Source organism: Gekko japonicus, unplaced genomic scaffold, assembly GCF_001447785.1.
Source record: "Gekko japonicus isolate JY-2015 unplaced genomic scaffold, Gekko_japonicus_V1.1 scaffold422, whole genome shotgun sequence".
NCBI classification, from domain to species: Eukaryota; Metazoa; Chordata; class Lepidosauria; order Squamata; family Gekkonidae; genus Gekko; species Gekko japonicus.
This window is the reverse complement of record NW_015174855.1, coordinates 250,331-264,068: the sequence shown is the minus strand read 5'-3', so window position 1 is coordinate 264,068 and position 13,738 is coordinate 250,331. Positions and strand designations below refer to the sequence as shown.

Below are 13,738 nucleotides of genomic sequence, written 5' to 3'. Positions count from 1 at the left end.
GGGGGGGTGAGTTTGAGGTGTGGAATGGAGTGTAGTCCAATCAGCTTCCATATGTAAATGACCTTGGAAAGCTGGCCGGGACTGCACAAAGCAGCCAATGAACCCAGCCAGTGTCTTCCGAGTGGCAGTTTTTTCGGCCTAACACTAAAAGGGCCAATTTTAGAATTCTGGCACCCAAAACTCTTTTATAATAAGGGAGAGATGTTAAGAAATCACAAACAAATCTGACTTGCAAGAGATATGGACCTGTGCATAACTGGAATATTTTGATTGGGACCTTATACATATGTATTCATTGTATTTTAATGAAGACTTTCCTGATGTGCCTGATGAAGGAATGGATTTGAAACACTGATTATATTATCCGGAACAGTGTTGTTTCTAGTTGGAATGGACCTCATTTACTACAAGCCACAGTATATAGATGTTTGGACTTTAATTCAAGGACATGTGATATTTATATAAACTTTTTTTCTCTGTGAGCTTGTTCTATTTATGAAAGAAGTCTGCTGCTTTTGAAATGTGTTGTGACTTGATGTGGGTTTAAATTTGTTACCACCCACTTTTGGATAATTGTTCCTTATTATGTTTGCAATTCTATAGTAATATATATGAGTTTGACATTGTTATTGACTTTGCTTTCCATATAATTATTGTTGCATTCATTTAGCGTGCTTGGACTACAGATTTTTTTGTGATTTCTTTGCTCTTTTCTCTGTAGCCTCCCTCCCTATTAATGTTGGCTTGGTACTTCTGAATCTCTACCTTGAGAGCTTTGTATTTTATCCTGCATGAAGTTCTAGTCCTTGGAAAATTCCGTTTTAGATTAATCATGTCAGTCCCTTCAAACTGCAATTCCTGCTCAGTACTTCAGAAAGTCGTATTAGACTCCCCACCCCCCCCCCAGGAAATCTTTGAAGAGAGATGGTCTCAAAATTTAGACCTTCCTATCATATCATCAGCTCCTGTCTGAGGGTTGCCAAATCTGAATTGGGAAATTCCTGGAAATTGTGGGGGGTGGAGCCTTGGAAGGATGGAGTTTGGGGAGGAGAGGGTACAATGGCATTGAATCTGCCCTCCAAAGTAGCCATTTTCTCCAGGGAAGTTGATCTTTGCCATCCAGAAAGCAGCTATATTTTAGGGAGATTTAAACACACATACACCAGAAGTTGGTAACCACACCCTGCCTTATATTTAACCAGTCCTAGACTTGCCATCTCTTTTTGAGCATAAGCTTTATTTTCTTTTTACTAGTTTTTTAAATAGCAGAATTTAACATGTTAGGATGCCAAACATAAAAAGTGAAACCCATTTCATGATATTCCTTTCAACTTACCCAATGAGGCACCCTGGGAATGGCCAATATAATATAATGTCTCCTGTTTAGTTTTCATCAAGATAAATTTCATCGCTGCTGGAATGTCATAAATCCCCATTTCATGAAAACTGTAACACATGTATGCACAAATGAGAGCTGAATTTTTTTAATTACTTTTTTATTTGCATCATAAATTATTATTACATTACAATACAGTCCCCGTTCTCTTATGATGCCTTTCCCCTCCTTTTATATCCCACCCCCCACAAGGTGACCATCACATACTTCAAATTAAATTTTTAACCATGAGCACATTTTTTCCATTTTTTCCAGTATAACGGAATTGGCTTCTCCATTATTTACCCATTGAAAGTATTCCGACCATTTGTTTTTTATCTCCTTCATCTTTCCATCCCATGCCTTACCTTGTTTAATACTTTCCAATATATCTGACTTAATATATTTGTATAAATAGTTGTTCCATCTATCTAAAGACCACTTCAAGTTCTCCTTCCAACCATATGCAATCACAGCATGCGCGGCTAATAACATTGCTTTAAAAACGTCTTGATTTCGTCTCTCGATGTTAGTTTCCCAGTACGCCCATAAATAATAAATCTCCATCGATTTTAAGATCTACCTTACATAACCCTACTATCTTTCCCCGTACCTGTTCCCAGAAATCTCAAACCTTTGGGCATTCCCACCATAGGTGAGAATACCACCCTTCTTTTGCGTTGCAATGCCAACAGTTAGGTTTCATACCTTTAATCATATATGCCAATTGAGCAGGGGTTTGATACCATTTCAAAATTATCTTTCTTTCAAGCTCTCTATACTTTTCTAATTTAATTTTCTTCAAATTCACCATTAACCTGTTAACGTCGTCAGAAGTTGTTTTCTTTATTCCATTTATTTTAAGGTTCTTAGTATAAACTCCTTAACTTTCACCAATTGAAGGTAAATTTTCCCTGCTAATCCTTTCCTTATTTCATCCACATATAATACCTGTTCTAAATTGTCTTCCCTTTTTATAGCTTCTATATACTTATCTTGTTTAATTAAATGTGATAATCCCCTTAGATTTAGCCAGTACCTTTTCCCTATTTTTTGGTTCAACTCCTGAAGTGGTAGGAGAGTCCCTTGAGGGTTATACATATCCTTGACTCTAGTTATACCTTCCTCCTTAAGGAGTTCCCAAAATTTCGGGTTCATCTCCTTCTCCCAAATATACTTAAGTGGGGTCCACTTTGAAGTTTGAGGCAACAGAATCGCCCTGCACTTCTTCCAAACCGTCAAAGCTGATTTCCTTGGACCCATTGCTTTCCCTATCGCAAATCTCCAGTATAGATTCCATAGCTACCTACCCCCTTATTGATTGCAGATTCAAATCTTACCCATTTATCCTCCGTCCTCCATTCCATCTCCATTAATGCCTTCAACTGAAATGCATCATAATAAGCTTGTAAATGTGGTAGTCCCCATCCTAAATCATCTTGGGGCATATATACCAATTTCTTTTTTATATTCTTGCTTTTTTTCTACCCAACACCAATCTTTTTTTCTACTCAACACCAATCTTTTAATTCTTTAATCCCATTTCCCTATAACTTTCTGGTCAAGTTCTATTGGAAGTACCAGGAATAAGTATAGCATGACTAATTTTGGCAGGATATTTTCCAGTCTATTAGCTAACACTTTTGCGAAGATTTTGTAATCTTGGTTCATTAAACTAATTGGTCTATACGAATTTACGTCTAAAGGGTCTCTCTGGGGTTTTAATATTGGCATAATTTCAGCTTTCTTCCATGAATCTGGCATTTTACCCCCTTTTAATATATAATTGAATAGACTTTGCATTTCTGGAATCAGGAGGTCCACCATTTCCTTATAGTATTCCACTGTGAATCCATCCAACCCAGGTGATTTCCTGTTTTTTAATCTCTTTATTACTTCTGCTATTTCCTGCCTTGTAATTTCTTTATTTAAGTTTTCCCTTTGTTCTGTTGTTAATTTCTTGTCCAATTGTTCATCCAGTTTTTGACTTTCCCCAGAACTAAATAATTGTTGATAAAATTTAGCAAATTCCTCTCTTATGTAAATATTTTTGAAAAGCTTTTTTCCCCATCCCCCTTAATACATCCTATTATTTGTTTTTCCTTTCTTGCCTTTAAATAATTTGCCATTCTTTTCATTGTATTTATATTAATTCTTTGATATTCATTTTTCACTAATATTTCTTTTTTCCAGAAAGATAGGGAATCTAAGTTCTCTAAATCTTTTTTGTCTTTTTAAAATTTCTTGAGTCTTGCTACTATAGTTTTCCTGAAGTTCCTTTTGTTTTTGTCTAATTTCGCTTACTTTCCTATTTCTTTCCTTATTATTATCCCTACTAATTCTAATTTCTTTAGCTATATAAACTCCCCTTATAACTGCTTTGGCCGCGTCCCAGACCACTTCTTTCATAGCTGAATCCCTATTCTCTCTAAAGTACATTTCTATATCTCTTCTTAGGTTCATCTGATCTTTTTCTGTTAATGGTATATTAGCCTTAAATTTCCAAATATTTACTTTCTGTTCTTCACTTATTTTAAATTGTGCTATCATGAAAACTGTAACACATGTATGCACAAATGAGAGCTGAAATGACTTGTACTTTTCTGGTATTTTCACTCACACCTCAGTAGTAATTTTAAATGGAAAAAAATGAACTTAAAAGGAAAACCCAGAGTTTCTAAGGATTTATCAAGCTACAAAACTGGCTTAAGAAAATTATAACCTAGGTCACTCTTTGGAGCACAGATCCTCAAACAGAATGAATGCTTTCAGTATATTAGAGAAAAAGGAAACTATATTGCATGCCACCTCTCCTACTCAAAGCAACTCACAAATATAAACCAAGCAAATCATAAAAGCAAATCATAACAATAGTAACATTAAAAAACAATCTAATCCAATTTCTTAAAAATCAAAACCACAATTAAAAGCAAACCAAGGCATGCATACATGCACAAGTGCCATCAAGTCACAACTGACCTATGGTGACCCCGGCAAGGGGCTTTCAAGGCAAAAGAAAAGCAGAGGTGTTTTGCCATTGCTTTCCTCTGCAGAATCTTCCTTGGTGCTCTAAGCCAAGGCACAAAAGCACAAAAAGCAGTCTAAAATTATATTAATAACACAATCTTCAAATTAGGAGCAGACCATGTTAAAAAAATGATACTCCTTTGTTAAAAGTCTGGGTGAAAAGCAGTGTTTGGGCCTGGCACCTAAAGTAAAGTAAGCACCAAGCCATCACTGAAAAACCCATGTATCTTGTTGCCAGGCTTGTTGCCACTGTAGGCATAGGTAGAAAGAGAGGGCTTGAGAAGAGGATGTCAACTAGTAAGCAGGACAGTATGAGAGGAGGCTAGGGGTGCTGGCCTGGGTGGCAGAGGAGGGGGTATTATGTCACACCAATGCTGCAAAGTCACTTCCAACTAATACTTGGTGGTGACATCACATCACCGATGAAACATCAGTGTAAAGCTTTAGGATTTGGGCAAAACTCAATTGTTTTATCATAGAGTTTTACTTACAACTTAGAGAGAGAGATTAATGTCATGTTGGTGATGGCACTTCTAGGTATTCTCCAGAAGTGATGTTTTGGTGCCAGTGCAGTGTGATTTGGGGGGGGGGAATCCTCCCACCAGCACTTAGTGGGCCAGCAGTCAATGAACAGGAGGACTGGGAAGAAGGGATGTGCATGAAACAGGAAAATGAGGTTCAGTTTGTGGCTCGTGGCTGAATTAAGAACCAAACCATGAACTGAATCAAACCAGGAAGCTGGTTTGTGAACTGAACCGGTTCATGGTTCATGGCCCCACAAACACCATTGACCATGTGTTCACCTGGGAGAGCTGGAACAAGCTTCAAGGAAATGGACACAGTGTAGAGAACTAGAACATCTAAGCTAACGAGTCTCTCCTATATTTAACCATATGATAGGACATGTATAGCAAGAGGGACAGAGGATTTGCTTTTCACCTATTTCTTTTTGATTTCCTTGCTCAGTTTGGAGCTGTGCTAAAAGTATGCTTGTAAGCATATTATTTTAAATAAATATTTTCTAACTTTTGAAACTGGCAGTGGTTCTCTGTACCACATAGATCTCCACTGTCTTGGACATGCTATTTTAAAAGGGGGCCTGGGGGGGAGGCAGGCAGTTGGCAAGTGGCTATTCTTCCAGGGGTGCCTAAGGTAGTATATTGCCCCCATGGTGACAAGATATTGGGCAGCAGGAGACACAGAGGCAAGACCTCAGAACTTGGAAGGGAAGCTGGGAGTCCTGTCCCTCCCAGAGGACAATTCCTTGAAAAAGGGCGGGTGGTGTTGGCAAGCTACCTGAGAGTGAAAAAAAGCCTCTCCAGGTATAGAAAAACCTAGGAGGGCAAGGCAAAATAGTGCCTGCAGGCTAGAGCAGGCCTGTTCTGCCATATGCCCAATTGTCTCAGGCATAGGCAGATCTCAGGTGAGGTATCACCATGGTGGTATCTGGATATATGGACTCTCTTGTAAGACCCTATGCTATTAATGCTCCTAGTTATGTGTGCAACACCACAGATTTCTTGAGGAAAATACATTATTTGAATAGCTTTCCAGAAAATACTTTTTTGGCCATCATGTATGTGGAATCTCTGTACACCAACACCCCACATGATGGATTACAAGCCATAAGAAACATGATTTTTGAAAATACCACAGCTGACCTTGCCACCAGACTGTGCCAATTTGTTCTCACCCACAACTACTTCAAGTTTGGTAACAACCTGTACCTTCCGATTAATGGTTAAGCCATGGGCACCTACATGGCACCACAGTATGCTAATATCTTCATGGCTGACTTGGAGCAATGTTTCCTAAACTCCTGCCCACTCATACTTCTCCTATACCTGTGTTACATTGATGACATTTTTATTGCCTGGACACATGGTAAAGAAGCCCTGGACACACTCCACCAAGCATTCAATGACTTTCAGCCCACCATCAACCTGATAATGAACCTACCTATGCAAGGAATACATTTTGTAGACACCACTGGACAAATACACGATGGACGCATAGCCACCACCTTATACTGGAAACCTACCAATTGACAAACATATTTATTTATTTATATTTTCGATTTCTACCCCGCTCCAACCCCGAAGGGTCTCTGAGCGGCTTACAAGTTCCAAATTTATCCCTAGCTAAGGCCACATGTCTACAGGGGTTGGGGCTGCCTACCGGCACCCAGATGGCAGAGCTTGCCGTTTTTCTTGGTTGTTCTTCCCGGGAGGTCTTTCGGGTGTCAGCCCTTGGTTCCTGGTGTGGTCGTCCGGTCTGGCGGCTTCTTCTTTCTCTTTTTCTTTCGGCGGGCTCGTCTGGTATGTGGGTCGTATCGGCTTACAGCCCAGCCACATCCGTACGGCTCCGCTGCGCTTGCGTCACATCACCACGTCCTTCTGTAGCTCCGCCTCTGTCTCCACCTCCATCGCTCCACTTGCCTTCGCTCTACTGCTCCGACGCTATGCCACTCCATCGCCGCCATTTCCACCATCACCGCCACCGCTGCAGTCGCTTCTACTGCTCCTGCCACACACACCCATATGGGGAGGGTGCCCCCTGCCACCTAAGGGCGGATACCCATTCATCTACTCGCTTATATTAATTGCTTTCAGACCGCTGGGTGGGCAGGAGCTGGGACTAGGGCCAGGAGCTCACCCTGGCTGCGGTGGGTTACCAGCAGGCGTTTTACCGCCTACGCCACCGCTCCCCTTCTACACGCATATCTCCACGCATCCAGCTACTATCCTAAACATACCAAACACACTGCTCCCCTTCTACACGCATATCTACACGCATCCAGCTACCATCCTAAACATACCAAACAATCTATTATCTACAGTCAGGCTCTACACTACAACAGCATTTGTTCAAATTCTACAGTTCCTCACTTGAGAGATATACAACAAACCTTTATGAAACTAAAGCCAAGAAACAGATTAATAATGCCAGAAGGATACTTAGAGAAAGCCTGGTACAAGACAGGCCCAAAAGAGACAATAACAGAACACTACTAGTAGTCACATACAGCTCTCAACTCAAAAAAAATTCAACACACAATCAATGACTTACAGCCTCTACTGAATAATGACAGTTTTGTTTCACAAGCACTGGGGGGCAAATCTTTTCTTGCACATAGACAGCCCTCCAATCTCAAACAACATTTTAGCCACAATAATACAACATCTAACTTGAACATGGACACTGGTAGGAGCTTGCAGTAAACCCAGATGCCAACTTTGCTGCCACATACATCAAGACAACATGATCACTGGGCTTAACAGCATCAACTATGCCATCTCAGGCTCATTCACTTGCTCATCTTCTAACATTGTATATGCCCTTAAATGCCAACAATGCCCTTCCATTCTCTACATAGGGCAAACATGTCAAACCCTATGCCAGAGGATATATGGACACAAATCTGAAATCAGGAATCACAAGGCTGAGACACCTGTAGGAGAAAACTTCAGCCTTCCAAAACATTCAGTGGGTGACCTCAAAGTAGCTGTTTTATTGCAAAGGAACTCCAGGAACAGACTGGAAAGGGAAATTGCTAAATTACAAGATATTATAACACTCAGAACAAAAAACCCAGGACTGAACATGGATATTGGTTTCTTATCTCATTACATATGCTAATCTCATCCAGTCCTTACATCTGTATTCTCACCAAGAAGGGCTATACATCCTCTTTATTTTCATGTATTTCTTGGACTAGTTGATTGGAATAGTGATTGTAATGTAATACAATGAATAGTAGAATGTAACGTAATTTGGAATAGTAGATTGGAATGTATTTCTCTGGCCCACTGACAGAGGAGACATAGCACTGCACAACCAATCACCCCATCTTAAAGAAAAGGATGCTGTTAGTTCCCTCCATGCTTGAGAAGAGATAGATGGAGCATAACAACAGGGTCCCAGTTAATAAAATAATAAAATTACTCTCAGCATTCTACAATTAAGAAGGTTACATTTACACATTGATCTCCAATTCGGATATATTGGCTTCAGTATGTTTCTCTCCCAGTATTAAATCCAAACAAATGGTAACCATATAAACCAAGCTTGTTATTTCTGTTTGGTCCTTGCATCTGTTAAACATCTTCACTATGTTACATGCTGATGGGGGGGGGTCCAAGTTGATCTTGGACCCCCATAGGCCCCCTGGAGGGGGGCTGTAGCCTGGGGCATGAGAGGTGCCTCTCCCATGGTGGAAGCCAAAGGATTGAGGTACCTTTTTGCCCTTAAAGGCCCCCGCGGCATGTAGCCAGCATGGCATCAAGAGGCACACAATGGATAGAGCACACAAGGATCCTAAGGAATTATCCTCTCTACATATGCAATGAACACAAGTACAAACACAAGTGAAGTTATGACCCAACAAACAATCGATAAAACGCTAGCAGCAAAGCCATCCCAAAGCCCCAAACAAGCGGAAGGGGGAAGACTGAATTTAAAGCAGGAAACGGAAAGGGTGGCTTGAAGGAAGCAGATTATGACAGAGTGTGTGGCAGACCAGCAAAAAAGTGATAAATCACCAGACTTACAGAGAACTTTTAAACTTTCCTCTTGTATAAACAATGACGCAGTGAGCAGAATAAGTGGTGCCAAAAACGAAATTTATAAGAGGAACGGCCAGCACATCATCACCGGCTACCAGACCAGAAGCAACTACAGACTTTCCCAAACCAATTGCTGCAGCTTTACGCCCTCTACTTGACCAGATGACCACCTTAGCAACAAGCTGTATATGTTGCAAAAGGAACTCAAAATTTCAGCGAGAAAGAAATAAAGTGAATGTTCCTGAAGCAACAACAGAAAGCAGAAGAGGGACCTGAGAAAGGGGAGGAGAATAAAGACGCAGAAGAAGAAGATAAAGAAGGATGGGAAAGACTCTGATATCAATTCAATTAGTCTGGCAAAACCCTTTGATTTTGAAGCAGAACTAGGGGTTGTTACCCCTCAAAGCATTTAAAAACTAATTTGGAGAGGAAAATGCAAAATAGCTTAATTTCGATAGCCTGATGTTTAATTTCAACGCATAACTCCAAACTAATATTTACACTATAGCGTTTATTGTCAATGTATAATTTTAAAATTAAGATGCACAACTATAGTCAAATATGTTTGTGATCATTTGCCTTTTAATTTGATATTTTTATAATATTATCTCTCACACTTTACTATTCTGACAAAAGAGATGTATCAACAATTTCAAACTTTGGTAATAATGATCCTTGGTACTCTAGTTTTAGGTTGTTCCCATCCCCAGCCCTGTAGTATTGTAGTTTTAGAAAAACAATAAAAATGTATATAAAAAACACATCTTCATTATGTTGTATGCTGATTGCTATATGTATGGACTGGTAACTTCCATTTCAATGTATCTGAAGAAGTGTGCATGCACATAAAAGCTTATACCTTGAATAAAACATGGTTGGTCTTAAAGGTGCCACTGGACTCAAAGATAAAACAATGTAAGACTGCTGTAGCTTTCAGAAAGAAGATTGCAATCTATCCAACCTCCAGACTGTTCTCCAAACTCACCTGAAATCCCAAAATTCTTCTTGCTCAATTGATAAGTTCTGGTGTCTTCTAGACCAGGTGGTCCCTCTGCAATTTATCATCCAAACATCATAGCCAGCATCTGCTAGGGCAAATCCTATACTGTTGTTGGGAGGATTTAGAATCCAGCACTTACTGTCAGTAACCACACCAGATACCAATAGCACAGCGGGGTTATGTCCTGAAAAAGACAGAATGGAAGCATAATATAGTCTGAGAAAAGTCCCTCTGCTAATACCTTTTACATGTCTGGGGCTGCAATCACACACACATTTAGATCCAACATAGGTGTGAATGCCTGACAGATCTAAAGGGTGCGATCAAACAGCAAAATCTGGGAAGCATCCTGCAGTCATCGGCAACCCGTGCTGCTCTGCCACAGAAGCGGGGTTAAAAGACACCAGGGAAAGTCTAGCTCTAACAGGTTCCAATGGGCTACGGATGGACTTTCCCCTGTCTGATTGCGCAAGCATGCTCTCATGCCATCAGGATAGTCTGATCATTCCATCCCGGCTCGGTGCCATCCCCCCCCCCTTTGCAGTGTGCGCATCATCGCGTACTCCATAGGGGGCCCTCAGTGTGGAGGCGCAATTCCTTGTTTATGTGCATGGGAAACAAATGGCCAAAAAGAGCCTGACACACCTGCAGTTGAGTCTGATCACACAGTGACAGGCTGAGCCCGCAGCTACAAAGGGATGTGTGATCTTGCAACTGCGTGTCATATTTCTTCAGAGGAAATAGCTTCGCTTCCCCCCTCCACTTCAACTGGCATGTGTGACCACAGCCTGGGACTGGAAAATGGCCTGCAGTGATGCTCTGTGACTAGTGTTGTCACTGAACTCAGAATTCCTTTATTCAAAATCTAAATCTGGGTGAATTACATCATTAACCTTTGATGTGAGGCATCCTGAATATGGCAGTGTCTTGGGAAGAGGAAAGAGAGGGAGGCCTCTCTTCCCCCCTCCCCCAAAGAAGCAGCTGCCAACAGGTAAGTGGGTTTGAGAACCTGCAAGGATGGAATTTAAGCCCTTATGTGGAGGGTCTTGCTACTATGAGTTTATTTTGAACACCATTCCCAAATGTAATCCACAGACACCACCAACCCATCTCATGGATGGAGAAGTTCTTCCATCAGCAATGGTGACTTTGGCTGGATGAAAACCACCTTCCACATTTAGAGGGCTGCCTCTCCCTGTATGAACTTGTGCACAGATTGTCTCCTTTCAGCACTTCCTGCTGGTTCTACCATTGCTCGGATCTGTGAGATCTGCTGTAGCCAGTTCAAGAGTTGTCTTTCTAAGTACACCTAGGCTCCAGAATGGATTCCCAGAAGGGGTTAGGAAATCCCATTCCCTTCTGTTCATTACAAAACAATGTAATGCCATGATAGTCATTACAGTTTTTGATAATTAACTAAGATGCTGGCATCATCATCATCATCTTACATTAAAATGCAATGTGCATTCTAGGCCAGAAATAATTTCTTATTATTGGTTAATTTTGAGGTCTAACATACCTCTGTGTACTACTGGATAATGCAAAGGGACCCCATAAAATATTGCTAGCATACACACTGTGAAGACCAGATCAGGAAGGGTTGCTAACTAGGAGTAATATGGACAAAACTCAAAGAATGCCTGTTAGCCAGTGAGCAGCCACAGCTAGGGATGCATAAGCACCCCCTGGTTTGAGTCATGGGATAAGAGGACACGTTCTCTTATGGAATAAAAACTGGTTAAATAACAGGAAGTAAAGAGTAGGAATCAATGGGGTTGCAGTGGATAGCTCAGTGAAATTGTCAACCCAGTGTGCTGCAGTGGTGAAAAAGGTGAACGCAATGTTAGGGATTATTAGGAATGGGATTGAGAATAATGTCCCTATATAGATCTATGGTGCGGCCTCATTTGGAATACTGTGTACAGTTCTGTTCACTGTATCTCCAAAAGGGCATTGCAGATCTGGAAATAGTACAGAGAAGAGCAGCCAAGATGATTAGGGGGTTGGAGCACCTTCCTTATGAAGAAAGGTTGAAGAGACTTTTCCAAAGTAGAGCGTCACCCCGACATTGCTGACGCAATGATGTCATTTCCGGAAGTGATGTCAGTGCACCGCTAATGTCCCTGCCTATCCCCCAAACATGCCCCCCCATTCCTCTGCTTGCAGGAGGAAGGGACCTGGCAACCCTAGGTAGAAAGGAGATATGTGGTTGGCTCTTTTTAAGTGATCTTGTATAACCACACATAGTACGATGGTGTGGGCAACTCATACGAGGAAATGGCACCCCTGTTAGAAGCGTCAGCTCTGAATGGGCCTTCCATGCCAACACAGCTATTCCCACACACAAAAGCATAAGAAGAAAGGAAGGTGAAGTGAGGCCACAAGCAAAAGATTATTCCCCTTTCCTCATTATTCTAGCTAGTTCTGCAGTCTTGTTCATTCCATTCTCCCTTAGCTTTTCATTGGCAGATATATAACACCAGAGATGGTGTGCATGTGAATCCTGCTGGTGCCCTTTCTCCGAGCTAAAGCAGCAAGGAGGATACTGAGCCATACCCTCAATCGACTTTGAAACACTAGAATTTCATTAAACCAATACCTTTCTTCCCAGGACTGTGTAATCCGTAAGGAATTCTGTTTAATTGCAGGAAATAGCCATCATCAGTCTGCACTTCATATTGTTCGCTGGGATACCCCCAGAACTGGATGATTTCAGGCTGTAAGGAAATAAACAAACAAACAAAATCCTGGAGGGGGGGAGCAGATCTTTACTTTTATCTTGTTTGGGCAATTGCCAGAACTAGCTGGTTCACAGTTTTGTGATCTCAAAATATCCAGGACCAAGAATATTGTTAAAGGTTTTTACTGACTCCAAGGCCTCAAAATGTTATAGGCTGAATCTTTAAATAAATAAATAAGCCATTCTAAGATCAAACTCCCTTCACATTAAGATAAAAATAATTCACAAAATCACTGGTGCTACAAAAATACATCAGCAGTAAACACCCTACAGACTTTCACGTTGTGCTTAGTTACAACATGACCTTCATGCATCTATAATTTCCTTAGACTTGCAGCATGGTGCAGTGGTTAAAAGCAGCGAACTTTGCAATGGAGAACTGGGTTTGATTCCCTACTCCTCTACTTGAAGCCTGGCACCGGCGTAATCTTCGCGGGGGCTGGGGGCTGGCGCCTCCCAAAATTTCCCCAGAAGCCCTGCCCACCCCTCGCCCTCCGAAGCCTCCAAGTTATGGCCGCCCCAGTTGCTGTCCTGCCTGCCTGCCGGCTGTCAGAGCCGGAGGGAGGGGAAAGACGCCTGCAGTTAGCAGCGGCTAGTTCTCGGCCGGAGCAGCGCCTTACCCGGGTGGCGGCCAAACAGCCCGCTCTGGAGCCTGACGCAGAAGAGAGCCGAGCTGGCGCTTGCGGGGCTGCCTCCCCGGGCAGGGAGGAGTTGGCCCAGCAGCAGGCCGCGACGGACTCTGCCGGAGGGAGGGAGGGAGGGAGTCTTGGGAAAGGGACCGCCGCGAAGGAAGCCGCCCGGCCCCAGCCCCGCCCCTGCCGAGAGCGGCCCTGAGGCCGCCGTGGGAACACGCGTGTATGTGTAGGGGGGGCGTGCAGCTCTTCTGGTCCCCTTCCCTCCCTCCGGTCTCTCAAAGGACATCGCGGCGGGCCGGGGCTGGGGGTAGCGCAGAGGAGAGTGGCCCAGAGCCAGATTCGGGGGCGGGAGCACCTCCCCTAGGAAACGGCAGGCTGAAGCATCGGGAAAGTTTC

At 42.3% G+C, this 13,738-nt stretch overlaps 1 protein-coding gene across 1 annotated transcript in view; it reads right to left on the bottom strand.

Annotated features, from left to right (window-relative positions):
• LOC107121657 (lysosomal acid lipase/cholesteryl ester hydrolase-like) overlaps positions 1–13,738 on the bottom strand; it is a 33,568-nt gene that overhangs the window by 12,126 nt on the left and 7,704 nt on the right. Inside the window, exons 3-5 of the mRNA XM_015424622.1 lie at positions 12,567–12,684; positions 9,953–10,151; positions 1,337–1,446 (exon numbers count right to left, since the gene is read on the bottom strand). Coding sequence (XP_015280108.1) covers positions 1,337–1,446; positions 9,953–10,151; positions 12,567–12,684 — 427 coding nt within the window. The remainder of the gene's footprint in view (positions 1–1,336; positions 1,447–9,952; positions 10,152–12,566; positions 12,685–13,738) is intronic.